This window comes from Anopheles stephensi, chromosome 3 (genome assembly GCF_013141755.1).
Source record: "Anopheles stephensi strain Indian chromosome 3, UCI_ANSTEP_V1.0, whole genome shotgun sequence".
In the NCBI taxonomy this organism is placed as follows: domain Eukaryota; kingdom Metazoa; phylum Arthropoda; class Insecta; order Diptera; family Culicidae; genus Anopheles; species Anopheles stephensi.
The window spans coordinates 13,367,260-13,393,381 of record NC_050203.1 but is presented as its reverse complement, the minus strand read 5'-3'; the positions used below and the strand labels follow the sequence as shown (position 1 = coordinate 13,393,381).

General features: G+C 45.5%; 1 protein-coding gene across 3 annotated transcripts in view; it reads left to right on the top strand.

Moving 5' to 3' along the window:
- Nucleotides 1-6,594: 6,594 nt before the first annotated feature.
- Nucleotides 6,595-26,122, top strand: part of LOC118514333 (semaphorin-2A-like) — an 88,163-nt gene continuing 68,635 nt past the window's right edge. For 2 of the 3 annotated variants that reach the window (XM_036061142.1, XM_036061140.1), the window contains exon 1: nucleotides 6,595-8,320. In XM_036061142.1, the coding sequence (XP_035917035.1) occupies nucleotides 8,056-8,320 (265 nt within the window). In that variant the 5' untranslated portion in view covers nucleotides 6,595-8,055. The remainder of the gene's footprint in view (nucleotides 8,321-26,122) is intronic. The other variant, XM_036061141.1, reaches the window with a different exon arrangement.

The window sequence follows — 26,122 nt, the reverse complement described above, 5'->3', positions numbered from 1 at the left end:
CTTCAAAGAGCAACAGCTTGCAGTGTTGGTTCTTTATAGCGGTGCTACTGAAGTTGCAAAGAGCCATAGTGATAGTAATATTGATATCGGCATTAGTAGAACCAGAGACCGAGAGGGAGAGTGAGAAGGCAGCATTGGCGAAAGCCTGAAAGCCTTTTGCCTTGTGTGAGGTTTATAGTTTACGAGCGTTTTGGGGATGGAATGAAGGCAACTTCACTGTAACCCAAAATAAAACAGTCCAAAACACTAATGATGCCTCACGAAACTAACAATCTCCGGAGTGATTTTTTTTTTTTTGTCTTCCTCTGCTCGGTCAGTGTATGGCCAGCAAACTCTATCGTAAAATATTCTGAAAGAGGTCAGCCTCGGCGGGATTTCTGCTGTGTTTTTACAATACCCATCAACTTGTTTTTCGTGTTTGACAAGTTCTGCTCCCTCCAACATTGCGAACATGCGAACGAGCTTGAGACGGGGGTTTCTGATTCCGGTTAAAATGGATTACGACCCCGATAAGTGAGGCGTTTTTGGCGAGAAAGATTAATCACACCTTTTAAACCTGACGCTCCTCTCCGACCACCGGCTAGCCTGCAGTGTGGTTTGTCCATACGGCTCCGTTGTTGGGCCTTTCCTTTGGTGGTTCTGTCTGTGTGTGTGTGTGTGTACTGCACGCCAGAAAGGGGACTGACGACACGGCAACAATCCGCTCGCATATATGGGCATGGGGTTTTTCGGACGAGTTCGAGTTACTCCCGCAGGTTACGGTGGCCATTCGGTTGGTTCAGCAGCAGCATTTTGTTCACACTTTGATGGCTTCATTCCCGAGAATCGTTCCGACTTTCGGTGAACCCCAAGGTGAAGGAGTTGGTTCAGGCTCGTACTCTCCCGTACCTCTTCGGTCCAATCCTCAATTTTCACAAGAGTTGAAAAAAAAAAAATAGTTGGTGCTCGGATTCCGTTCAAAGAAATGACACACAGACACACGGCCCTGGAACACAGACGCTCGCAGACGGGTGGTTGCAATCTCACCTTGTCCTTTTTGTTGTGCTGCGATCGGGAATGGCAAAAATAGGAGAAGGAAAGGTTCCCTATGGTTCCCGCGTATGGTAATGAGCGGCAGTGCCCCAATGCGAGAAACATGGGGCACACACACACACATTACTTTTGTGTGAAGTGGTTTGGGCAGCGTGTTTTTTTTGCGTGTGTGTTTCGTTCTCGCTTTAGATCCGGAAGGAGCTGCCATGTTTTGACAGGGCTGTCCGCTGGTGACAACGTGTTGTCACGTCATAATAGACGGGCTTCGACTGCCAACGATGCAGCGGTACGGAACCAGCGGACTGCAGTGCGTTTACAATGGCAGCAACACCGATTGAAGGGAGAAAGAGCAACACACACGCACAAAAAAAACCTCCAACGGTAAGCGGATAGGCTATTTGCTGTGTAATGGATAGCATCGCTAGAGTGTGGTGTTATAATAAATGTCAACAAGGATACGATGATCCGATGGGGGGGGGAGGAAGGGGAAAGGGGGGAGGTCTAGAGACCAGAGTCCGGAACGGGACCGGAGGTAGTTTTCATTAGAGTCTGTCTTCGGAGGTGTTTGAATGAAATCCGACTCTTGCCTTACGGTCGAATAATAGTTTTCGGCGATTGAAGTCCAACGCTTTTTTCCGAGAATCTCGGTGTACGGTTTTCGGGCAAGAATTTGCTCGTTTCCCATCTGCATGCTGCTGCTGACGGGATGCGATGATTCCGGGAAGTAAGACTGATATCCTTGTGGTTGCAAGCAGACTTCTGGTGAGTGAAACCGAACTTTGGCAAAACTATGCCCGAACAGCTATGTGTGAACAATGGTGGACAATATAACATATTGCGGTGGACGGTATTCACAATGAAGTCATTGCTTTGGGGTTTTTGCAGGGACTAGACTTCAAACAAGTTCGGTGTGCCAAAATTACCTCCTTTAAGTTATTTTTCTATCAAACCGGAGTTCATAATAATTCCTGCAGCAACAAAATTGGAGCACCCACCACCAGCCCTCAAGAGCGCCGTTTTAATTACACGAACTTTTGAACTAATGTTTGGTCTCTCCGTGGTGGAACTCTGGATGTAAAGAAACGGAGGAAGTAATTTTTAACACCTTCACTCCGGGAGTGTGCAGTACCACCACAACGGAAGGCAGATTTCAATTGCGACGCTTTGCAACGCTCGAATGCATCCTTTATCTCGATCATTCATTCATTTGTTGCCCCACGACATCATCGCACACTCACATCCTAGAAGTCCCAGCAAAGATCAGCCTCACACCTGCAGACGACGGTGCAGCCTCATTTTGGGTACCAATCGAGCTATCGCAAGCATTCAAGCCCCGGAAGGTTCACTGCGTCGGGGTAAGCGTTAGATGAGCTAAAAAACCTGCCGTACGCAGCAAGAAATGTGCGTTGTTTCGCTGTTTTCCGGCTCGTCATTTCAAGACCAGCCATGCATGGGATGTGTCGCGCGTACTCTGCGATGATGAAAATGTAGATTGGCAAATGAGCAAAATGCAACTCCGGAAGATTGCGAAAAACAAACGAACCGGTGCGCTGATGGTTATCAGTGGGTTTTGCAGCGTGCATTCGGAAGAGTGTATCGGTGGAGAGGGATATTAAAAGAGCTGGCTGGCGTAAAATTGTACATTAGGCCGCACGGTATTAGCCGTACGAAACGAGAGCTCTAATTTTTCTTTCGCAAATAAATGGAAGTGTTGGTGTAAAATCTAGCAAACAAATATCTGAAACGGTTTGATGCTCGACACTTTATGACGATGAAGCTGGAAAAACGGCATGGTTGGAGGGTTTCTTTTCCGACGGAATGGGATGATTAATCACTCTCCAGTAAACGATACAATCTTTAGTAGAATTTCAAAACACACAATGAGCCTCATCGAAAGTCATTAAGCCCCGACTGATTGATTTCGGCCGGTTCGTCATCGAGACGCCATTTGTACAAAGGGTTAAGGAATCACTTTGGCCTTCAAAATCCTTTCCCATAGCTGGAAAGGTCTGTAACGCTCCACAGAAAGGTCTTTTCATTCAACGAAGCTACAGCAAAATGTTTCGTTCTGCTCAATACCTCCGGGGAAATGGTATTGGACACAGTTTGGACATAACCAGTAAACTGCACCGAGATCGTTCTTTTCGATGTTTGACTATTCAATCAAAAATGCACCAACGGCTGTGGCTCTTGCTCTAGCCAGAAGCTAAAGACCTTAAGCCTTCACAGTACTTGAGACACCTTTTTTGTGGCAACAGACCGGAGAACTCTTCGGAGGCTGTCTGGGTGTCTGGGAATATTCTCCAAGAGTTGACTCGAACACCATTTTGCCTTCGAAGGCTTTTACGAATTTGGGGATGCTGTGATCGGTCGAGTCAAATAACCAGATGGGTATAATTACCGGTACCGAATGGGACCGAATGGTTGCGGGTTTTTGAATAGAGCCTTGATTGGAAATTTTGGTGAGCCTTTCGAGGCGTTCTTTTTACGCCATCGGTCCCGAGAATAGTGCGGTGTCTATTGAAAAGAATGGAATCGTTTACAAGGAAGCATACCAGTGTTTTCAGATCAGGAGCCAATTGTGTTAAGAGATACAGAAATAAGGATTACATTAAGCAACTTTGATAGTTAAATTTCTGCCTCAAAGAGCACTAATGCTTTCTTCCAATTATTTATTGATTAGAAAACTTTTTTTAATTTAAGTTGAAGAATTGAAGAAAGGTGTCAATAGTCTTCATTATCAATTACTTAAAATTATCATCCGAACTGTTGCTCGAAATAATTTCTCCTGCTTTTTTTCTTTACCAAAGCAGCATCCAGGGAAATGTGTCAACCGTTGTCTTCACGTCTCGCGGGTCATTAGCGATTGATGGAAAATTATTTTAACCACAACATACACCATGAGGCTGTACTATGCTGATGCCATCCCGTCCCACTATTCATCTCGTAACACATCAACACCAACAGCTTTAAGACTCATTTATCCACCGATCGATTAATCCCACTGCTGCCCATTTTCGGAACGATGGCTTAGGGAACGGCTTTTAGTGGTGATCTCACATATCGCCACCGTTTACAGTGGTGTCGTTGGGCAACCAAGCGCCGGACCGTGTGCTCCGATGCATGAATAACGGCTGGCCGAGATTAAGTGCGAACCAGTGCGGGCCTATAAACTCACTCTATTAACCCTCTTTTCTATTAGGATGAGGTCAACTACACGGTTGGCTCTATACAGAAAACGGTCTAAATAAGGGACGAGCTGATTTTATTTTCTTTTCTTCTTCCAGCGGCGTTCTAGCTGGAAGGGAAATCTTTTAGATGGAAGTAAAATAGGCTTCTTTTCTTCCATTTAAAAAACACAGGCGTTCCCTATGTCACTCTGAAATGTATTTTTGGGAGGTCATTTCAACTTCATAACCATAACAATAATCGTAAAAGTAAAAGGACACATAAAACGCGCCGTCTCGAACTATGCGGGGTTTTCTCACCTTCACAGCAAAGTGTGAATCTGTTTCGCCGGTGATGTCCGCTTTACCATCCGCGTCGGTTTGTAGCCGGCTTTTCACCTAGGCTTTAAGTTTGAAGGATTTTTCTGACCTGCCAGAATTTAGCTTTGACAGGTGATTTTTTGTTTGTTAGGAAGACTCAGCCGTTAAAGCTAGAATCTGACGTCCGGATGTCTTGTTAGGGCACGGTTAAGCTAAGAGAGTTATCGATCTAGCTAACGCTGGAATGGTAAGAAGAAAGTTTTTTTCTGGGGTTCTATTTTTGACTACCAGTCACAACGAGTTCCCTGCGTGCCACTGGCAGACGTGCATCCGTGCCAAAGCCAAAGAAAATCGTTGTTTATTCCAACATTCCAGCAAACGATAGAGGTTTCGCAGAACTCAAAAATACTACCAATAGCCAGCCTCACTAGCCGTTATGCGATGGCACCAGCAAGGCCAGTACCGGGAGAAGTCGGTTTCGGTCGTCCACCAGCAAGCTGGAAGGAATAAAATTCAATAAGTCCCAATCGTAATCGAATTAGCGTTCCAATTAGCCGCCAACCTGCGGGAAATATGCTAATGAAAGAACGGACCTCCGGCTAGGTGTTCATCCCAGGGGCGTGTGTGTGTGTAGGGATGTCCGTTATTCCACGTAAAGTGCTATCCGTATCGTCTAGCCGGACATTAGATCTCCCGGTGGGGTTAGCCATCGTTAGCCAAACATCCTGCAAAGTGGGAAGTAATTCGCAACTTGTGAAGAAACGGGATCCGGTTATGGTGGCGCTCACAATCTGCTCCCGATCTTTCGCAGAAAACCCAGACAGAGCCGGCGGACCATCGGACACACTGGTGACGTGACCAGCAATTGCAGCTGGCGGATAGACACAGCACACACACACACAGATAGGAGGGACATAGTCACAGCATAAAACGCACCCTCTCGCGCAAATGAACGCTGTTTCGCTGCCGGTGCGCCGTAAGCGGTAGCATAAATTTTTATTTACCACTTGTACGTGTCCTTCGAGGTTTCGAGGAGAGGCTTTGGTTCGATGCGATGGGCGGTTTGTGGTGTGTGATGTGGCGGGCTCTGTCCACCGGGCGAGAATGTCCACCGAATGTCCTGCAAAGTGTTATCGCCTTTACGAGCGCGATGAGTTGATGGGTGGCAAAGACGAGCCTGGGTTTGGTAGGAATTTTTATGATTTTTACAGATTGAAAATGGAAAGTCAACGATGAAAAAAGAGAAAAGAATTTGACAGATTTTATTACTCTTGGAAGGAGCTCAGAAATTCTGGGATATATTAGTAGTATTTGAAGATTATGGTGAATCAAAGATTATGAAGTTTGAGTTTCATTCATTATGTTTCGTAGTTCGAGGATGGTTTCTCAAATATTATAATTTCATCAAATATATCACTATATATTTTATATCATTGTTGTCAACATCTTGCTTGTCAAAAATATTCGTTGAATTATCGTTTAAAATTATGATTTTTTTAAGATGAAGATGATGTTAATCCACTCAATAACCATGTGATTTGTCAACATTTTTATCTATTCCTACAAGAAGCGTTACGAAGCGTTACACTGCCCGAATTTTGTACCACTCCTCGTAGCTATGCGCGCGCATCAGATTGGTTCATTTATCCTTCCTCATTTTATGGGAAAACCTTCCATAAGATTTTCCCCCTACATTCATTATACTGGCCCTGCTCAAAGTGTTCACCCCAGTACGTCGGAAAAATTTCCCACAACAAAGCGTCGGCACTCGAGTTAAAAGGCAGTGAGTGTGAGTAGTGAGATGCAATCTGTGCGAGCGTGAAAAGGGTGGATGAGTTTGTGAAGAAAATTTTCTCACCCATTTTCCACGCCATCTCACGTTCACTTGCCCGGTTTCCCGATCCGATCCGGGGGTAGCGTGTTGGGTGGTTCATCTTTTCTTTCCGAAGCGAAGGGACGATGTCAGCGCGTGTGCGTGTGTATGTGCGTGCGTATGGGCCATATTGCAGCGACTGGAAGCATCCCGCCGGTTCGAACGCCACGAAGCGGACGCAACCGTTCGCCGCACGGAGTCAGTCTGTTTGAAAACTCGGTCGGGATCGGACGTGTTTTGTGATCGGTGTTAGCGTATGCGAGGATAGCCCATCACCGTTGCTAAATCCGCTGCAGAACCAGCGGCAGCAAACGCATTTTCACCACCAATACCAATAACCCCCAGGAAAAGGGGGAAAAAAAACTCCCCAAAAGTTCGGTGTGCAAAATATCTTCGCGCTGCAGGTACGTAGCCCACTCGCATTTTCCGGCCACGAAGGGCCAGCTTTCTTGACGGCAAAAGCTGGCTACGTTCGTGCACGAGAGACGACCGATGTGAAGGGTGGCTGGCAGGAGATTGAACGGAGTGGGAGTTCGCGCAAAAGGGAATGACGGTGGTAACATTCCCTTAAACCGTACCTTATGTTTAATGTGTTTCAGCGTCGAAGGCATCGAAGTGAATTTCATTAGACAGGCCCGTTTTTCGACAGCCGTAATTTGAGTGAAGTGTTGGAGCGTGTGTGCGTGTGTGTGCGGGTTGAAGTCGATGGGTCGCGAGGGTGTGTTATGGCGTTCGGTGTTGTTGTGGTGCAAAGCAAAACGGTTTGATGCAGTGGGCATCAAGTCGAGCAACACGAGCCATTGAGAACAGAGCGTGCTGAATGAGAGGCGAATGTTAGTGAATGAATATTTCGCAGAAAGTTTAGCACTGCCTTCTGCAGAAGGAGCAAATGAAGGCTTGCGTACAGCAAGGCCTTGTTACGCGTCGTTCTTAGTACGGAGTCTATCAGATGTGAGATGTGCGTGAGTAGGATGCTTATACTGGTGAGGTTCAAAAATAGCTTCAGAGAATCTTGCTGAAATTTCAAGGACCTTGCCAGAGGAGACATCAGAACATATGGTAAACATAGTTTCGTAAACGGAGTCATTTTGGCAGCTGTCATTTTGAAGGATTAAAACCGTGTGTCCTCTCGCTCTCCCCCTCGTTCGCGATGATTAACTTTCTTCCGGGCTATTTCTAAACACAGCATTCAACGAGTATCGGTAAAGTTCCGGAAGAGAATCGGATCTCCTCCCAGCATAGTCCGCGGTGTTAGTTTGTAGCGTAACATTCACAATGACCTTACGCGACCGTACATCTGTGGCAGCGTGCATTTAGTTCGGTATTTAATTTTCCCCAAAAAGCCTTCGAAACCATATCGAATTGTGAGTATCGTGCACGCAGTGCTGAAGCGGCCAATCCGGGGCGTAAACGAGTGAGCATTTCCACTAAGTGTGCATGTGTGTGCGTGTGGATGTATGCAGTGTGTCGAGGTAGTAAAGAGTCGACATTTTAGAGGTCGACGTTAAGCCAAAAAAGAGCCGCGTTAGGGCCAAAAAAGTGAAAGAAGGAAGTAGCGGCTGAGTGTTTGTGCTGCTGAAGTGTGTGTGTGTGTGTGAGTGTGTGTGGTGGCCACCGTGGAGTGGCCGTGCACGGGTTGGAAATCCGAGAAACATTACCACAATGTTACCAACATCATCATACTCATCCTTGGCAGCAGCATCAGCGTCGGTGGTACCAGGCCGAGCGCCGAGCACGCTGGGTACACCGACTCACCGGCCGAGAATGCTGCTGGTCATGGTGCCGACCGTGGTGCTGCTGCTGCTCGGGCTACTGTTCCTTCCGGGCGTAGTGCAGGGAGATTATGAAAATACATGGAACTCGTACTACGAGCAACCGTGCTGCGGTGGCACCACCAACGGGCCCTTCCATCTGCGCCATCACGGAGGTAGGTGGTTTCAATTTGCTGATTTGCCACTCGGTCCGTCCGTCCACACGGGCCGACCGAGCCGTTGTGCACTGGGAATTCGGTGTGTGCTGTGCTGTTTTATAATAATTTATACCCTATGTGAAATGATGGGCTTCTTCTTTTTTCGGTTCCTACTCGAGGTTTCTTCTCCTAGATCCTTGCTTGTAACGTGTAGCGTCATTCTTTGTGTACGTGTGTGTGTGTGTATGGACACTTGTGAGGATAAAAATAGCGAACAAGTACACTATTAAAAGAAGGGATTTTAAGATAACAACAACGCAAAAAAAATGTTTAAAACAAAGGGGCAAAAATCTGAATACCATCCCCGTAAACGGGGTGTGGCTAAATATCCGTGGTGGGGAAAGATTTTTTTTTTTCGGACCATTTAGCATGGGCCCTATTTTGGGTGTTTGTTATTGTGCTAAACATCACCCACCCCATCGAAGGTCTCGTACGCTCCTCCTGATGCTGAACAGCGAGCAACTGCAACCGCTGCAGCAGGATGCAATTGAGCTTGGCCGGCGAAGCCATGCGACTGGCAATGCTCAGCGCCGGAAGGCAATGGCCGTCGAAGGACGTGTCGAACAAAATGGTTTCATTTCTATTTACAACGATAAAGGGAACAACGGCGTGTGTGTGTGCAAGAGGGCGCTTCTTTTTCCTCGCATGCAATTCCCCGAAGAAGCACGATTCAGTCGATTGCGATTGAAGACGGAGGGCGTTATAAAATCGTTTGACACTTGAGACCTTCCCGTTTTGAGTGGCGTAACCGCGCGCGCGTTCACCATGTGGAGGACGGGCGCGTTTTTCTCCGATAGCATGCGGGGATGGCATTGTTTTAAGCGAAGAATATCGGCACACACACGAAAAACGAACTCTTCTTGCACGCTGTCCGTCAATCAACGGAAGCGAGCACGTGCGTTCGGAAAGGGTTGTATGGGTTGTGTGGAGTATTCAGTTACCCGGAGGTCGTCTTCGTCTCTTGCTCTCGCACTGCGGGTGTGCTGTAAGGGTTGATTTTGGAGGGCTAAAGTAGATGTAAAAGGGAAAAAAACAAAACACACACACACACACTGGAGTGAATACCAGGCATGTGATGCAGCAATTGGTTGGATCGGTTTTTGCTTATCCTTTTGTTAGGGGTCCGCTCCTTGTAGCCGGCTTACGTTTTGTCAAATAGCGTGGAAGAATCTTCGCTTTGATAGAAAAGCCATTTTGAATCATAGCGTGTGTGTGAATGTGCGTGAGTGTATCGGAGTAGAAACAATGGCGTCCACTTGTTAGGGCCTCCTACTGTAATGCTTGTTGGAGGAAATCCCGAAAGAACTCCCTAAAATGGATGAATGATGTATTATGTATCGTGTAGGAAAAAAGTTTCTCTTATACAAAATGGTTTCTATCTTGATTTAAAATCAGTAAATTGCATTTAACTTCAATCTTGGATTTTTATTACCCATTTCTGGATTTTAGACTCGTTTTTAGACTCGTAGATTTTCGACCGTAGTCGAAGTCCTCGATTTAGCTCACAGTCCAGATAATTTCTCTGCCAATCTAAACACTCGGCCTTTTCAATGGAAGCATCAAAGCTACCGCTCTAGTTCGATTTTAGCCTTACTTGACTACTCTGTCCATTTAAATATCACAAAAAGACTTTATGGGCTTTCCGGGTCTTTGGGAGACATTATTAAGACACGATCAGCCAACGGATTCCATTAAGTCTGATTTACTGCACAAAGAAGATATCATTGAAACAGCAGGATGTAACTCCTCTTAATAGCTGGAAATTGTATGTCTCATTGTTCTTCCACAGATAAAGTTCTGAAACTTGTGCGTAGGATATTCCTTTCAGAAAAGGCTTTGAGGCCTTAATCTTCAATTTTTAATAGCGTTCATTATTCAGAGGCTCTACAAATATGTAGAATTCACGGGAAATAGCATTCAACTCCATCGGTCGTAGACCATAGTCTATCCGTAGTAAAGAATGGACTATAAAACGTTGTTCTCCAGTATTATCTAGCTTGTTATTTCTGTTTTCCAGAATGTACCTGATTCTCAATGATTCAGAATATTGAGTTAAACATTTACATTTTAATGCTTAGACGTGGACCATGTCAACTCTTCTTTACTTCATACGTTACATTTTTAATTCTATACAAAACTTCTACATTAGAGTTTAACAATTCCAATAATGTTAGCATTCCATGCCTCAAGAACGCACAGCAATGCAAATCATGTGATATGAAACATTCCTCACGCGGGATAAATTATTGCACACTCGCTTTCCTCGTTAAGAAAGTCGCCTTTTCCATTCCTCACACCATTCAACACGGTCCAAGAAAGTGGCATATCCTCGATGCTTCCCGGCTCGGGATAATTAATATAGGAATTTATGATACTGATGCTGGAAGCCGTGCTCGCAAGGATTAAATCAACCCCCTCTCATTCTAATCACCTTGATGGATGATTTTTAAGCAGCACTGCACATAACTGGCAGACCTTTCGTGTGAATGCGCCCGTACGGCGATCGGTGCTATTCATAATTGATTCCTAAAGGAATTTGAGCAGCTCAGGCATCTGACGAGCAGCATCGCACCGATCTGTCATGGTACTGGCGGTGAGAAATGCTCACCAGTGGCATTTTTCCTCGAACCGAACTGATCTTGATTCCTGTTTCCCGAACACTTTCCACCAGTGCATGCGACGGGGAAAATCATTACGCTACCGAAGCCGAATGCACTGTGAAACAAAAAAGCCATCTCACTGACCGAGGCCACTGTGTGTACGTTCCGTTCACGCTACTATTTACACAGAGTACTACTGTCGATCACCTGGCAAAATGCAATATCCGATTACCGGGCACCCGGCACACACTGTATCGGTGCTAAATGGTACGAATGGCCTCCCATTTGTTCGGAGCCTTTCCCATTTCTCCCTTTCTCCCTTTCTCACCTTTTCGCCCGCTTGCAACCTCGGCCGGTTTTGCAACTTGAGGCAGCTATAAAACTAATTGCACCAGCTACAATGTGCAAAACGTTTTATGCCTCCACCGTTCCACTTCCACTTTGAGCTGTCTGCCTGGTCGCCCTCCGCTTTACACCGGCAGTTGTGCATGTGAAGGTAGAAATGTCCAATAGCCTTTCCTCACTTGCTCGCCACTTGCTCGCCCATGCAAGGCTAAGCGTCTTTTCCCAGAATAATGGAAAAACGACCGTTTTTCTTCGATTCGGCCTTTCCCCTGCGTAACGTCCGCCTGCCGCCAAGCACCATCCCATTTGGGACGAAGATAAGTCACTTAAAAAGGATTACGTTGGACTGCAGTCAGTAACGTCGTCTACCGTAGTTTCTGCATTACAGAACGAAAAGGAAAAAAACAACAGAAAGCAACGAATCACCTGGCCCGACTTTTCCGGGTAAGTTACGGCAATAACGACACAAAATGGCGTAGTGGTGGGGTGGGGGCAGAGTGTGAAATTGGACATTGGACCTCGGGGAATGACAGGGGGAGCGGTGGTACAAGGTACATGCCGCATCAAGTGCAACGTGTGAAGTCCAGCTGTCCTCTGCCTGCATGTAAGCCGCAGTGTTACGACCTGAAACCTTGCCTAGGTCGACGGAGGCCCCGTTCGTCGACTTCGGGGCTTCGGCAAGGTTGTCTCAGGGCGACCCGAAACCTCCCCCATTTGCTAATGGTAGCCAATGAGGTCGGCTCGGCAAAAATACAGGTCATTTGAGCAACTCGGGAGCGTTGGTTTTGGAAAAAAACACACACGAGTGCTCGGTGAAACAGCTAGTGCTAGACGCAAAAGCGAACTGAGAAAGACGTGGCTGAGGTTTTTGCTCTGCACTGGAAGAAGACAAACGGGCAAAGTGAGAAATCAGTTTTGTAACGTTTAGCATTTTTCACGTAGTAAATCTAGCCAGGGAAAAGGGGCGGTTTTCTTGGTGCAGGCGGGTGGTGGTGCAGCTCATGTAAACGGGCTTTTATTTAAACGGATCACTAGGAAGTGTAGTAATATTTCTGCAGCCATTTTGCAGCACTCGGAACGCAAGAGCTTAACGGTATGTTTCGAATAAAATCTGACAACGAATCTGATTAGCTTCCGGGCTAGAGCTGTTAAACTGTGTTCTGGTGGATTTCGGGATTATGTGAGCCGGCGGAAGCCATATCAATAAGCGCAGCTAGAGTGGATCAATGTAAAACGTTTGATAATTTGTTCTTAACCTTTTTTTTATGTGTGGCGCATTATTGAGAGCTGGTAATTGTTTTAAATTCAATTTAAAACTTGTATCCTTTCGTTTAAGTAATGAAGAAAATCCAGCAGAAGGTTACAGCTAGATTTTTTTAAATCGAATTTCCGTTCGACACCATTTAATGCGACCATAATTAATACCGTTGATTGAGAAATGTATGTAAAAAAAGATTCTTTTATAAAATTATGGATAACCTGTTTTCTTTTCTGGAGGTAGTATTTAATCTGTCAGGACGTTAAGATACTTTTCCCTCTATCAATCATGCAATAGGCAAATCCACTCGATCAAATCCAGTGCACGGATCAATCCAAACTCGTACACAAACAAACAACCAGCCTTTGTGTGTATTTAGCATTCATAGCCAATCAGATCGCTCGGGTCTCCGCTTTCCCGGGCTTTCACACTGATCACTTCATGTCGGATTTCCGATTCTGGCTTTCTTTTGTTGTTGAGCGTTGTGCGTGTATCTTGCACCGGTCCGAAACCCCTCGCCAAAAATCATATTTTGAGCTTTCCCCTCAACGGAAGCTACGTGAAATTACTGAACTGAAAAGCAAACGTACGAACCGACCGTCACTCGGATCACTGTCGGCTCATAAACTCATAAATGATGAGAGTGCATTCGAGTGCAGCCCGAAGCGTAAAGCGCACTGCGATAATTCGCGGTTTGCGTTGCGAAATGCTTCACGTGGGTGATTTGATTTCGGGTGCATTCGATGGTTTCGACGCAGAGCAGAGCAATTGCTGCACGTGCATTGCTTCGGCCGGTGCTTACCGATGGAGCCGCCTGGTTGCCGGTGATGTACGTTGATGATCTGCTTGGCTATGAACGCTCAATCAATTAATCGGATCGACATACGGAAAGAAACAATGCGCTCGCGAGATTGATCCTGGGATAGGGGAAAAAGTCAGGATGAAAAGATTGCTCTGATGTGGATGAGTACTAGAAAGGATTGGAATGGAAAATAAAGGAAAGGAACAACGCCGGTAGCAAGCTGGCTAGAAACGTGACCGCAGCAGCAAAGCTAGATCGCTTGATGCTTTTGAGTAGCGAGACGAGTTTTCTTTGCGTATCGTGTGCTCGATAAAAGCGAAACAAATAAGCATCGGATCATTAATTGGACTCTCGTTTGAAGAATGCATCACAACCTTTAGCTGCTTTGCCGGACTGCTCGTTTGATGATGCCCCTTTTCATCAGCCGTATCAGCATGATGACCTCACGCGATTCATGCATCTGACATCAGTTTGATTAGCTGCAATTGGCCGGGAAAGTGGAATGTGTGATGTGATGCTTCGAATAGTTTCACGTTGCGGTTCCAGAAAGATTTCACCATTCAGCGCACTGTCATCGTACGTGCAACATTAAATTAAAATACTTCACATTCACCGACGGGATTCCCGGTCCGATGGCATTGCTTTAATTTCAGTCCGATCTGGTACAACTCTTTCCCCGCGTTGGGTGGGAAAAGCTGTAAAAATCCAATCCACACAGTTCCATCGCTGGCAGTGGAATGTCAGCTGGCAGCTTTTCTTTCCATCATGAAACATGGCTTTGTCTTCCTTTCGAGAGTTTCGTGCTCGGTTTTCGTACGGTGAGCTTTTTACCACAATCGTGAGCACAGATAAATGGGTTCATTCGATTGTGTGGCTATCAGCGGGTGAGCTTCGGATCCCGATCGCGGATCAGTCGGTTCCGTCGGTGACATTTGGAATGGATTTGGGGGTTTTGTGGGGCGAGATTGAATGAGGATATTTTTTTTTCGGTTTGTGCTTTAAACGGTCGGAGGTTGTGTTCGTTGCTGATTGAATGGTGTGTGAAAAGTGTGTGCTTCAGCATGTTTTAGTAGTGTTCGATGGCCGAACGCTGAGAGAGCGCTCGGAGTGATGATGATAATGGATGCTCTAGCGAAAGCATAAAAACACTTCAGAGCAAGCTTTCGATGGGTAGATGTGAGTAAAAACCGTTGCAGTAACGAGTCAAAGCTACTCAATCTTCTTCAGATTTTAGATTTAATTTAAAAGTCTTGTTTTGATTTCTTCGAAGATAATTAACCATTGATTGATGAAGATGTCTCTTGCTAAACGGTTGCTAAAGTTTTCGATTGCATGGAGGATAATTTGCACACCACAACATCAAAAGACAAGTCTGTTGGTATAGAGCAGTACATCATAAATGGAACCGATTTACTGTGAAAGCTTGTTATGAGTAAATTGAGAGTGGCTAATTAATTGAACTAGAAGCCTCTCGACTCATCATCGCTCGCTTCATCTGCTTCCCTCTAAACCACTAAACCAGCGTGATACTAATTAATTCTTGGTATCGGCACAGGAAGTGGTGGTGTTCGTACGTGTTTATGGTTTTGTTTAAGCCTTTAGCTTGAAACGCGAAAGCTCAATTTGATGTTCCTAGTTTGTCGCCGTATGTTATGCCGCCTATTACTAGGAATGGAAATATATTCCCCCGGAATATGGGGCAAATGTTAAGACGAGGAGATAACTTGGGATAGTATTTTACTAAAGCTTTTGGTGAGATAGATTTTTGTTGGAGTTTGAGGCATTAAAATGTCTTTAAGATTTTAAATAATCAGAAAGATTGTTTGCGCCTCATAGTTAGGCAATCCGCACACATCACCGAAGGTAAAGATCGGATGAATTCGCTTAAATGAATTCTTACGATTAAGGAATGGTTTAAGAATAGAAAAATTGCATAAAAGGACTCTCACAAATCAATGATTATCAAGTATCAAAACCAGCTTCACTCCAATAAAGGAATAAAAATCCATTGAAATTCCCAAGATTATTCTCTCAAACTCAAATCAAAAAGCTCCCTCACAAGTGCCGTTTAAATTGCAGACCCATACAGCTCGTACGTATAAAGTATTGCATTTAAAATTTACTTAATTTCCTTCGTAAATTTACACGTACATGCACTCGGTTTCTTATCAGCAAAATGCATCCTTGGAAAGCCCCCATAGTGTTATAGATTGCAGGCAATACTAGCAAGCCATCTGAGGACGAAAAACGGTCGAAAGGACTGAGCTGAGCGGTTGCTCGGTGGCTCGGAAGGTTCCCGCCGGTATTCAATTAAATTTTCAAAACTTTATTAAAGATGATCCCGTAACGACAAGATTCTCCGGTTGAGTGGAATAGTTTTGTCACCTCACCCATTAGACACCCCATCAAAGGGGCGGAAGGGTAGAGGAAGCGGCAGAAGTTAGTTCAGGGCCGGGTGAAACTCGTACCGACCTACCACGCCTAGTCACCGTACTTTATGTGCGTGTGTGTGTGTCTCTGGCTGTGTGGCGAGCTTTTCTCGTTAAAGATATGATGGTAGGTTTTAAGAGACGCACAGCCAAAGCATTTGAGAGCTTCCCGTCGGGGCCGGTTATGGTCGAAAGATTTGTTTAGATAGGGAGCGTAAAACTTTGTGCGACACTTTCTGGCTGTGCTGTGTGAGGTGTTAGGTTGGAATGGTTAAGTTTTTCGGTAGCGTTAAAGTGTTGCCCCTATTCTGTCCTCTCGAAAGCCCTCCGGGAAGTGACGGGTATAAGGATTCGTCCAAGGGTGAGGATCATCCGGTTAAGGCTTTATTTATGGTGGTGGGTGGAAAGCGAGAGAATGGGATGAGAGCGAGCTGGGAAATGGAGGGAGGCTCAAATGGATGTGTTCGTGTGGTGCTATTTGTATTTTCCCGCACCGAACACCCACTTAGGTGGATTGAAATAATTGCAAGCCGACGGTAGTTATTAATGAACAGGGATCGTACCATGAGGTTGAAGTTTACTTAAAGATCATCTTCAAAGCTATCTTTCGGTGGTGGGAATGCAAAAAAAAACTCTGCTATATGCATACGCCAGGCGAATACTTTGGGCAGAAAGCCACAACCTTTTCTAAGGCAAAAACAAACGAGCATGAATGCATGAATGTGTGTGTGTGTGCGTTTAATTAAATTTCACTCCATTTTGTGGGTTAGGCAGCAGTAGCACAAGTAAGCTCGTTTCTAGCAACAAATGCCCCGCAGAAGGGCTGTAAATTTGTGCGGCAAATGGCTCGGAAAATCTTCTCTCATTTGATCTTCTTTTAGCAGCGCGCCCGACCGGGCTGAAGGTGTACGAGATGACGAGCGAGAGCCGCACATATATTCCGTCTTGCTGGCGAAAATTTTCCCGTGCAGGTTTTCCATTGCACGCATGGCTGCAGAGCAAAGCAGTAATTAACTTCTGATATCTTCTCCATTTCCAGTCGAGTGGTTTTTGGTGGTGGTGGTGGCGGTGGGTGGGTTAGAAAATCCGAAGGAAGCTGTTACTGTTACTTTTACTTGCAGTATTTTTCTTCAAAAACGATATCAAACGAGATGTGTGTGTGTGTGTTTGGTTGCGAAGAGAAATCTGAAAAACATTCGCTTTGCATTTGCGTTCCCTCAGCGGTTTCCACACATTGCTACACGAACCTGTGCCCGGGGTGTGTCTAACGTGTCCTTGGGGAACGATGAACGTGAAGCTAGAAATTTCAGCAGCAAGTTAAAAGTGGACTTGCGGGACGATATGTTAAACATCTCGTGTACGATAATACACACTCTCTTTGCTGGCGTGTGCAAATAAATGGATCCCAGGCTGACGATCGGGTACGTACGCTTCACGGAGCACGGTCGATGATTGAACACTATGTTTTCAATTTGAAGCTACAGCACTTCTAAGGGTCTGGTGCAAAAGCGAAGAGGGTTTTTCTTTTCGCTGGGAAAGCTTTCTCGAACGTGTCGGGAAAAGGAAACAGAGGGCAATTTATGTGAGTAGGTAGAAGGATCATGCAATTCTAGCTGCTCATTAAACTGATGATAAAGTGTATTAGTCTGAAATATAATCGTGGTTCGTTCGTTATGCTTTTAGGGAATCACGCTCTGATTTATTTTTTGAATAGTTTTTAAATGTCTGTTTAATTTTGATGATGTTCAAGAATAAGTGCAGCAACATTTGAAACTTTCAAATATAATTGTTGCTGATAATAAATTCGAGCAGTTGCTTGCTTCCTTACTGTTTTGGGCTGCTTGTCTTCACTTATCAAACGATCAAAAATGTGATAATCAAGTAGAAATAATAAAAAATGAAAGTGAAGTGAAGAGATTAGCTTTAAACTTCACAATTAATAAAGAGAAAATGCTTGAATCCTACAATGTAAGCAACCGTCGGTACTATTTACAAACGCGACTCAGTCCACTAAGCCTAACCTACACTCCGATGCGGATTATCATCTTACAAAAGCTTCTGTTTGGACTCAGGACTCTTCATAACAAAGCCATCGCCAGTCTCGATTCGCACAAACAACGAAACCCACCTTTAAAAAGATCATCGCAGCCGGGATAATTAACAAGGACCACCCCGGAAGTGACACCATCTTGTACCAGTGCTTCTTAAGCAAAACAACTGTGTTTTTCACTTGAAACCAGTCAGCTTCCGGGTCAGCAACCACCAACGCTCGCTGCCTGTCTGTTGTGGTGAGGCAGTAAAGATTAAATTAATTAGAATAATTTTCATACTCATTGTGTGCGTTTGTCCACCACCGTCTTGGTGGAGTGGCCCAGCAGAGCTTTCAGCCGCTTAAGCGACACAGGTTTCGCGCATATGTTTCCCAGTTGTAGCTGTAAACAAGTTACAACCAGTTTTTAGTGCACCATTTGCTGCGGAAGCTTTACGGCGGCTAGTTGGATTACAGGAAAATGGATGCGGTTTTTGGTTTCCACTCGGAAATGGACGCATCCACTTCGGCTACTGCTGTCATCTTGCCGACACGCGGACGTTGTTTTAGATAATTGCAAGCAAGTGACAACGTCCCTGAAGCGCTTTGTAGTCAACACCTCTCGTACGCTTATCCGTTTAAAGCTCGTATGTGTGTGTGTGTTTCTTTTTTCTCCTTCAATGTCACCCAACAGCGATGGAGACGCATGGTGCTTTGTAGAAATTCGCGCAACCGTGTTTGCTTGGGACACACGCACCGACAAGAAACCACAACATGACAATGTCGTCGTGTCTAACGTCTCTCTCGCTTGGTGGTGCACTGCCACTGTTTCCGTTCCCTTCTGCTTCCCATCAGGAACAACCAATAGAGCAAAGCGCAGCATAGTGTGAGCATAAATCCTCTTCTGAAACAATAAATATTCATGCCGGTTTAGCATCTAATTCAATTTCGGGTTACGTGGTATTCAGCGCTGAGGCAAGTAAGGTTTGCCAGCATGAAGCAAAACTCTTGACACCCATGTGCATGTAACAGAAGGTTTGACGGCATTCGCCCCATAGCGTCGTGTTGGAGTCTGGCGAATAAAGGGAACGCACAACATTACACCATTAGGTGAGTGTATATTGAGTGTAAATGATTCTGAAAGGGGTTGTAATTTAACGAAAGAAAGTACTTAATAAGCTTTTATTTGCGATTAAGGTTTGATTTAAAATTTTAAATTTAGTTTCTCACAGACTAAATGGAAATTGTCTTCTCTTATTATCTCAATAAAACCCTTTTCCAGATGCTGAAAACTCGATTACCGAGTTCCTCAAGCATATGTCTATCAATCTGTCCTTTCACACGGAACATGCTTCTATTTACCACTACTTATCATAAGTAGAATAGGTTCGCAACGTTTAGCATCACAAACACGAACGATTTTAAGCGTAAGATGAACACTTGGCCAAAACTTTCCCCTGTTTGGAGCACGGACCGCCCTCAACCGTGCGCAAAACACCGCTCAAAAGATCAACCAAGTGAAAACCACGATTTCACGCAAATGTTATGAACTATGAACACGACCATTCCGCTGATTGTTCCGGTCTATTCCGGCCTAGGGTACGCGAGTGGTTATAGAACGCCCGTCGGCTGCCTGTTGTTGTTGGTAGCCTACCCTTTTTCGGATGTAAATCATGCCCATCCAGTCCGTGAACCTACGGAGCTAGCACCGTTTTAGTTTTGGACGTACGTCAAGTTTATAGTTTCGGGGCGAAACCATCCTTCCCTCCCCCCGTGGCCAAACCTTGTCCCGGATAGCAGCGAATGAAATTAAACAAATCGTCTACTCCAAACCCGGTTTACCGTACGCAGGCAGCTACTCTTCCAGAACCGAGCACAAACCACGGCCAAAATCAATGACAATGACAGTAAGGACACTTTTGGTGACTGTCCACGGTTTGCCACTTACATGGTGCGATTGGAAAACGGGCAGCATTTGGTGTCCACACACACTGAGGGAAATTGGGCACACGGTAGAAGTGTGAGGGAAAATCTGTCACCAGCAGCAGTTATTTCCTAGCTCTGGTACCGGGCAATGGATGGGTGGGAAAAATCGGCCAACCACTCACTGCACTCATTTCTCATTACAACCGGCATGACAATCGAAAATTTCAGATTGGTTGCGTCCCCGGAGTTCACGGTACGATTATCCGGTTCCGGGCTCCGTCGCTTTTTCCATTTGTCACGACGTACGACTTTAAATGACTGGAAAGTTGGAAAACAACTAATCAAAATTCAAGTGCTATGGCTCTGGCGATGGTCGGAATTTGATAAACAAGCAAGCGAAACGCTCTCAAAAGGTTCCTTTTTGTTGTTGCCGGTTGCTCGGTTGTGGAAAATCACGCCCTGCAGGAAAATGTGTTTAGCATCGACAATTGAAAGCAAGAAGAATGGGTGTGGAAAAGCTCGGGACACCCACGCCCATCCGCAAACCGTCTTCTTGGACAACAAAATCCCGCTAGAAAATCAAAACCAAACGAACCGAACCGAACGGAACAGCGTGAACAAATTCACGGTTGCTGCATCTGGTGACGTGACCAGGAATAACGTACTAGACCGACCGACTGGCGTGAGAGAGAAAGAGAGAGAGAGAGAGAGAGAGTGAAAAGGGAGCGATAAAATTAAACCAACACTGATCGATATTTTGCCACCTCCTTCAGCCCACCCCACCTCACCGATGGTTGGTAAAAAAAACCCGGAGCGCTGAAGCGTAAAACGCGAAGTCCATCAAGTGTGGTTGACAAAGCGTAGATGTAAAAGGCGGGCGGAGTTGAGTTGAGTGAGTGGTTGTCCCAACAGCAGCAGCAGCAGCAGCAGATGATAGCCGAGAGACCGAAGAGCCGAAAGGGCGAAACTTTACGCTAGACTCGCCTGCTTAGGACAGTCGGTCGGCACCTCGCGTTCAGCTGTCTTGGGGCATCGTTTCGCGCCTTCAGCTGTCACTAATTCACTTTGACTCTCGCTTGGTTTTTCCCTCACAGCGGACACTTAATTGTACGACCCCAACTACCGGTTCCGTGCCGGTTATTGCTGTGACCTTCTGCGAAAATTATGGTCCACGCGCTCGGAACAGAACCGAAAAGGGAGCGTGACAATGAGCCGAGACAACAGTGCAAGGATCCGGCTTTCGGAAAGGATTTTCTTCGTCATTTTCCCTCTTCTCCTTTACGTTAGCTAACTTTCCGGTCGTCGGTCGTAAAGCTGGACAAATGTGCGAAACCCTTCGGATACTTTATCCGGCGTGGAACGGTGGCCAAATGGTGTCCGTCCGCTGGTCCGAGATGCTAATGATGTTACGTGATTTACGCTGAAAGCGAACGAGTTGAGCTGATTGAGTCGGGCAGCACATCAATCCCGAAGTGTCGTCCGGGAAGTCTGGGCCCTCGCGACATCTGAGCCATTTTGCCGAGGCTCCAGGACACACTCATACCCAGGGAACACACATTTCCACAAACGAATCTACTTTAAGGACGCAAGAAAAGAAGTGAGTGGAAAACGAGCAAATTCAAAATCCCAGCAGCGGAAGAAAAAACTTTCTTCATTTTCTGCTTCATTGACGGGACGCTATCGCTTTTGTGGAAAAGTGTGGTGCGCTGCCTTAAGGAAAGTGTGTGTCGTGTAAGGAAAGTGAGTGAAGGAGCATGCGAGAGAGAGAGAGAGAGAGAGAGATGGTGCGAAGAAAATCGATGGTAAAAAAGAAAACCCATCACAAAATCTGTTTTCCTTCACATTTTCCCACACACAAGCGTGGGAAAGAAATCGAGTTAAAATATAGAGAGAAAGAGAGAGTGAGAGAGAGAGAAACAGAGGGATAAACTTTGAGCGATGAAACTTTTCAAGCGACATCATGCGTCCAGGATTTCCCAGAAATGGACGACCCTTGTTGTACAGGGGAACAAAAAACCCCTGACGCAAGACGAAAGCGTCGTGACAAGAATGCTAAAACAAAATCGAACGGAAAACAAAATCAAAATAAATAACTGTCGTCAAAAATAAAACAGGGGAGCCAGAGAGGCGCAGGTGTGTAAGCAATTTTTCCCACCTTTTGGGGAGCGTTTTTTTTGTCTGACACACTCCACTAGCGCGATGAAGGATGCCCTTGTGAACCGGTCAAAGAAGGGGGCCACATTAAACCATGCTGATGGACTCGATCGACCCTCCAGGAGTCCGGATAGTTCGAAGTGTTGAAGACAAAACAAAAATCACACACAAACACACACACGCGTCCTCAAACGATGGAAAAAGTTTTGATCTGTCAATTTCTAACAATTTCCGGCACAGACACACGGACACACGAAAAAACCCCGCCCGAACGACGACAAATGATCTCCAATCGACGGTGGAGACCGGTCTGTCCCGAGCTCCAGTAGATGATTGGCTTGAAATTGGTCCGAACATCATTTTCCCGGCGGAGGGAACGAAAACAGCAGGATGAGTTGGGCTGGAGCGTTTTGACATATTGATACCACCGGAAAAAAACCCCAAACGAAAGTGTGTGTGTGTGTGTGTGTGTGTGCCAAAAATCGGTGCCGGGCCAGAAACTCCGGACGATCCCAGGGACTGAAATGATTGGTTATTTATGCAAGGTGTTGACACTGGGAACATCGATCCCGGGGCCAACGATTGTTTATGGAAAAAGTCCACCAATTGGACATGTATTATAACAAATGATTTGAGAACGGGTGATTCCGGGGGGCTGTTTGAAAGGTTATGGAAGGTACGGGTATGATTTTGTGTTGAGCTCGTTAGACACTTGAAGAAATTTATCATCTCACCAGCAGTGGCAGTTCGGCCGCTCGGGAAGTTGTCGGGTCGTTCGGTGTTTTTATTTGTGGTAGAATGTAAGTCTGCAGTTGTCAGATTTGTGGATTTGTCGATGGAAAAAGATGCGGATGTTTTCCCTAATGTGGATACATTTTTTGTTTGTAGGGGGTTTGTGGTTGACCCTTCGGGCGTAAGTTTTTGTGTGGTGAAAGTTTCGATGTAAGAATTCAATAATGGCTTGTAAGCATTTGAGAACCTCCTGCGCGATGGTCATTTTGACATCATTTGATGATCACTTTCACACAGTGTTTTGACGGACATAATGGAGTTAAAAAATTTGTGAATCGTTAATTTAAGAAGCATATGCAAAAGAGCAAACATTTTCAGAAAAGTTCCTTATAACATCAGCAAAGTCTAAAGAGTGCTATGTTAAAAACAATCTCCATCGCATTGAATTCATCTTTTTTTGGCATTAATGGTTATTCTAAAAATTAGTAGAATTGAAGAATTGGAATTGCATACCTTTCGGCGATTGAATACAATAATTTTTGTTAAGGGCAACAATTTGATCAGTCTGCTCACATGATGCATAATGGTGTTAGAATTGCCTTGATGGTGTAAACGTAATTTTGCGATGTTTGTAATCAATTGCCTGAGGTATAATGCTGCTCCTTAAACTGTGATGGCCATTTAACTATGGTTATTAAGTCCATATATTTATGCATGTTAATCTTCAACTTAACAAAACTTAAAGACGTCTTAATGTCTATCAGAACCATTTATTCGGAACGTCAATTGAATTCATAGTGGCTACAATCAATTGAATCGTGCTCAGCATGATCCTAAAGATGATTTTGATCTTTTTCTATCCTTAAAAAATTAATAAATTTTCAAATGACTGTGAAAATGTTGTTTATATTAAGAGAGCTATTTAACCTCGCTAAAATGAATACTTACTCTTTCTCGAACCCTTTTCACTCTCACTTGAAACAACCACATTTCGGTGGTTTTGAGGTTCGGTGCAACAAACTTATGCATAATGTCATTGCCATGCACATACATACTCGTCCTCCTTACTTCATCACCGATCCCTTCCCCTCCCCGGCTACTGTCGTTGCCAGCCGTATATGTCTCGTACAGGCACCAAACTATTCGCTGCAAACTAACAGTGGCGAACACAAAAAAAAACCCCTAGCCAAAGCATCCTGTTTTGACAACTCGGCGAGCACTTTGGTCGAAAAACTTTCCACCCCGAATTCAGGCCCGGGGCTGAGGAGCTGTGGGCCTGGTTGAGCTTTCCTTTTCGCTCTGTTTGGTAGGACTACTTCCGGCAGTGCTTCTCTCCTTTACATTCATCAATCGCACTGGGCTGGTACAAACCGGGCGACTCACGTTATTGTGGCCGGTTTTACGCGTCTGTTTGCTGGCCCGTTACTGCACCAAGGCTCACCTCGGCTCACCAAGAAGCTACAGACCGAAACCTTGCCAACCTTCTGGCCAATCTGGAATGAATGGTATACTTCCTGCGTCTCGCTGCAAGCTGCACACATGCATAGGGATGGAACTAGAAAGAGAGAGAGAGAAAGAGAGAGAGAGAGAGATACAGAGAGCGAGAGCATTACTGCTGCAAATGCCACCGCCAGGAATGACATTTCTTTCCTACTGTCCTGTCCTTACTTGAGTGGAGAATGTTTATCCTTCCGTCGGATGTTGTTGTCGTGTCTTTTCCCCCCCTTTTTCTGTTACATCTTCCCCAACGTTCCACTCTCCATCATGTTCGCCTTTCGGGGAGTGTGTTGTGTGCTCGAGGGCCTTCTCCTGCTGACCACGTTCCACCACACGTGCTCCACACTCCACGTGCTCTCCCTCGGTCTTGATATACTCCACGATGGACACACTGTCGTACGATTACAGTAAGTAAACAGAGCAAAACACTTGAAAAACAATTACACCCTCCAGTCCAGCGCACAGTCTCTAGCGCTATGTCCACTATGAAACTGGAATGGTGCGGAGGTTGAGTACGGTTCCCTTTTCGGGCGGAACAGGACCAGACCATTTGAATACTTCGGAAAACACTTGCCAACGCAAACTGGAAGCATAACGGTTTGAAGGATAAATTGGCTGTCAGCTGTCAATGGGTGGTCAGTGTCAGACAGTGTGGAATGAAGCATTCCGGTACAATGTGTACGGCGGAAAAAATCACCCTACACCGACTGACCACACTTATGGGCCCTTTCCTTTAACCTTTTTTTCATTGTCTGACAGGAGCTCACCCGTCTACGTTAAACAAGCAAGCACACAAACACACGGGAACCCAAATGGGCATAGAGTAAGGAATTCTGTTGCATTCTCGTTGGCCACTTTCCATTTCCCTTTTTTTCTCTATGGGCACTGTGCCCTTTCGGGTAAACATTCGGGCAGCCTGTAATCGGCGACATCAAGAATGTGACAGGCAGAATGTGTGGACCGGGGTTCTTGGAAACCTTCTCGGTCGTCGGTCGAAGCGCAAGGAAATGATTCAAAAGTCCCGGTACGGCGATCGGATACCAGGGGGTGTAGGTTTTGCAGGTGATTTTCCTTGATGTCCAGACCATTAAACAGTGACCGGCGGTGCGGTGAAGTTACGGTGAGGTTACGACAAAGCTTTGAACCTTCGTATGAAAGTTCTTCCAGCGAAGTTCTTCATGCATCCGTAATCGAATGCAAATAAATCCATTTATTACCCTCCCGGTGGTGGTCGTTATTATTTATGGAAGATTATGTCAAGTGAATTTATACGTTCACTTGGCATCGTGTAGGCAGTTGAGGAGCCTGGGTATCCTTCGAGACGGTGGTTCGTTTAATGGGGCGATATTTGAGCGGTCGTGTGTGTCTATGTTTTTATTAACTAGCAGGCTGATGGAAAGGAAGTAAAAAATAGCCTTCCAGCTGGTTGGACGCAGTAATGGTCGGGATGGAGGCGAAGGCAAATAAAAACAAAGCACACCCATAAATGGATGACTGCCGCAGATCGTGTGCTGAAACAACGCAATACGGACTGGACGTTACCGAGAGCGTCGGAATGGGAAAATGCACATCGCAGTCGCATCGTTTGGCTCACCGAAACCCGGCAGCGCTCTGGCGAAACTGGCGATTGACCACGACCGTTGAAGTAATTCCCGTGCTGGAATGCATTTTTGCTGTCCGTAAATAACTTCCGGTAAAGTGGAAAGCGCTTCCGTACGGCACATGTACGCAACGATGGGCAAGTGGGATCAGCGGACAAGTGTTTTCCGAAGCGATGCCCAGGATTGTTTGAGCCCTGGTCCTGGTCCTCATCCTGATCGGCTTTAACACTCAACGAGTCCCTTTATCGTTGAAGCGAAAGATTGACGATGTGTGTGAGTAGGAATTGAGCATGGCTTTCGGGAAAAGGGAGTGTCTTTGTGAGCGAACGTTTAGAGAGTAACGATTTAGCAAAATGTATCGAGAGAATGGTGGGGAGAGTCTGTTGA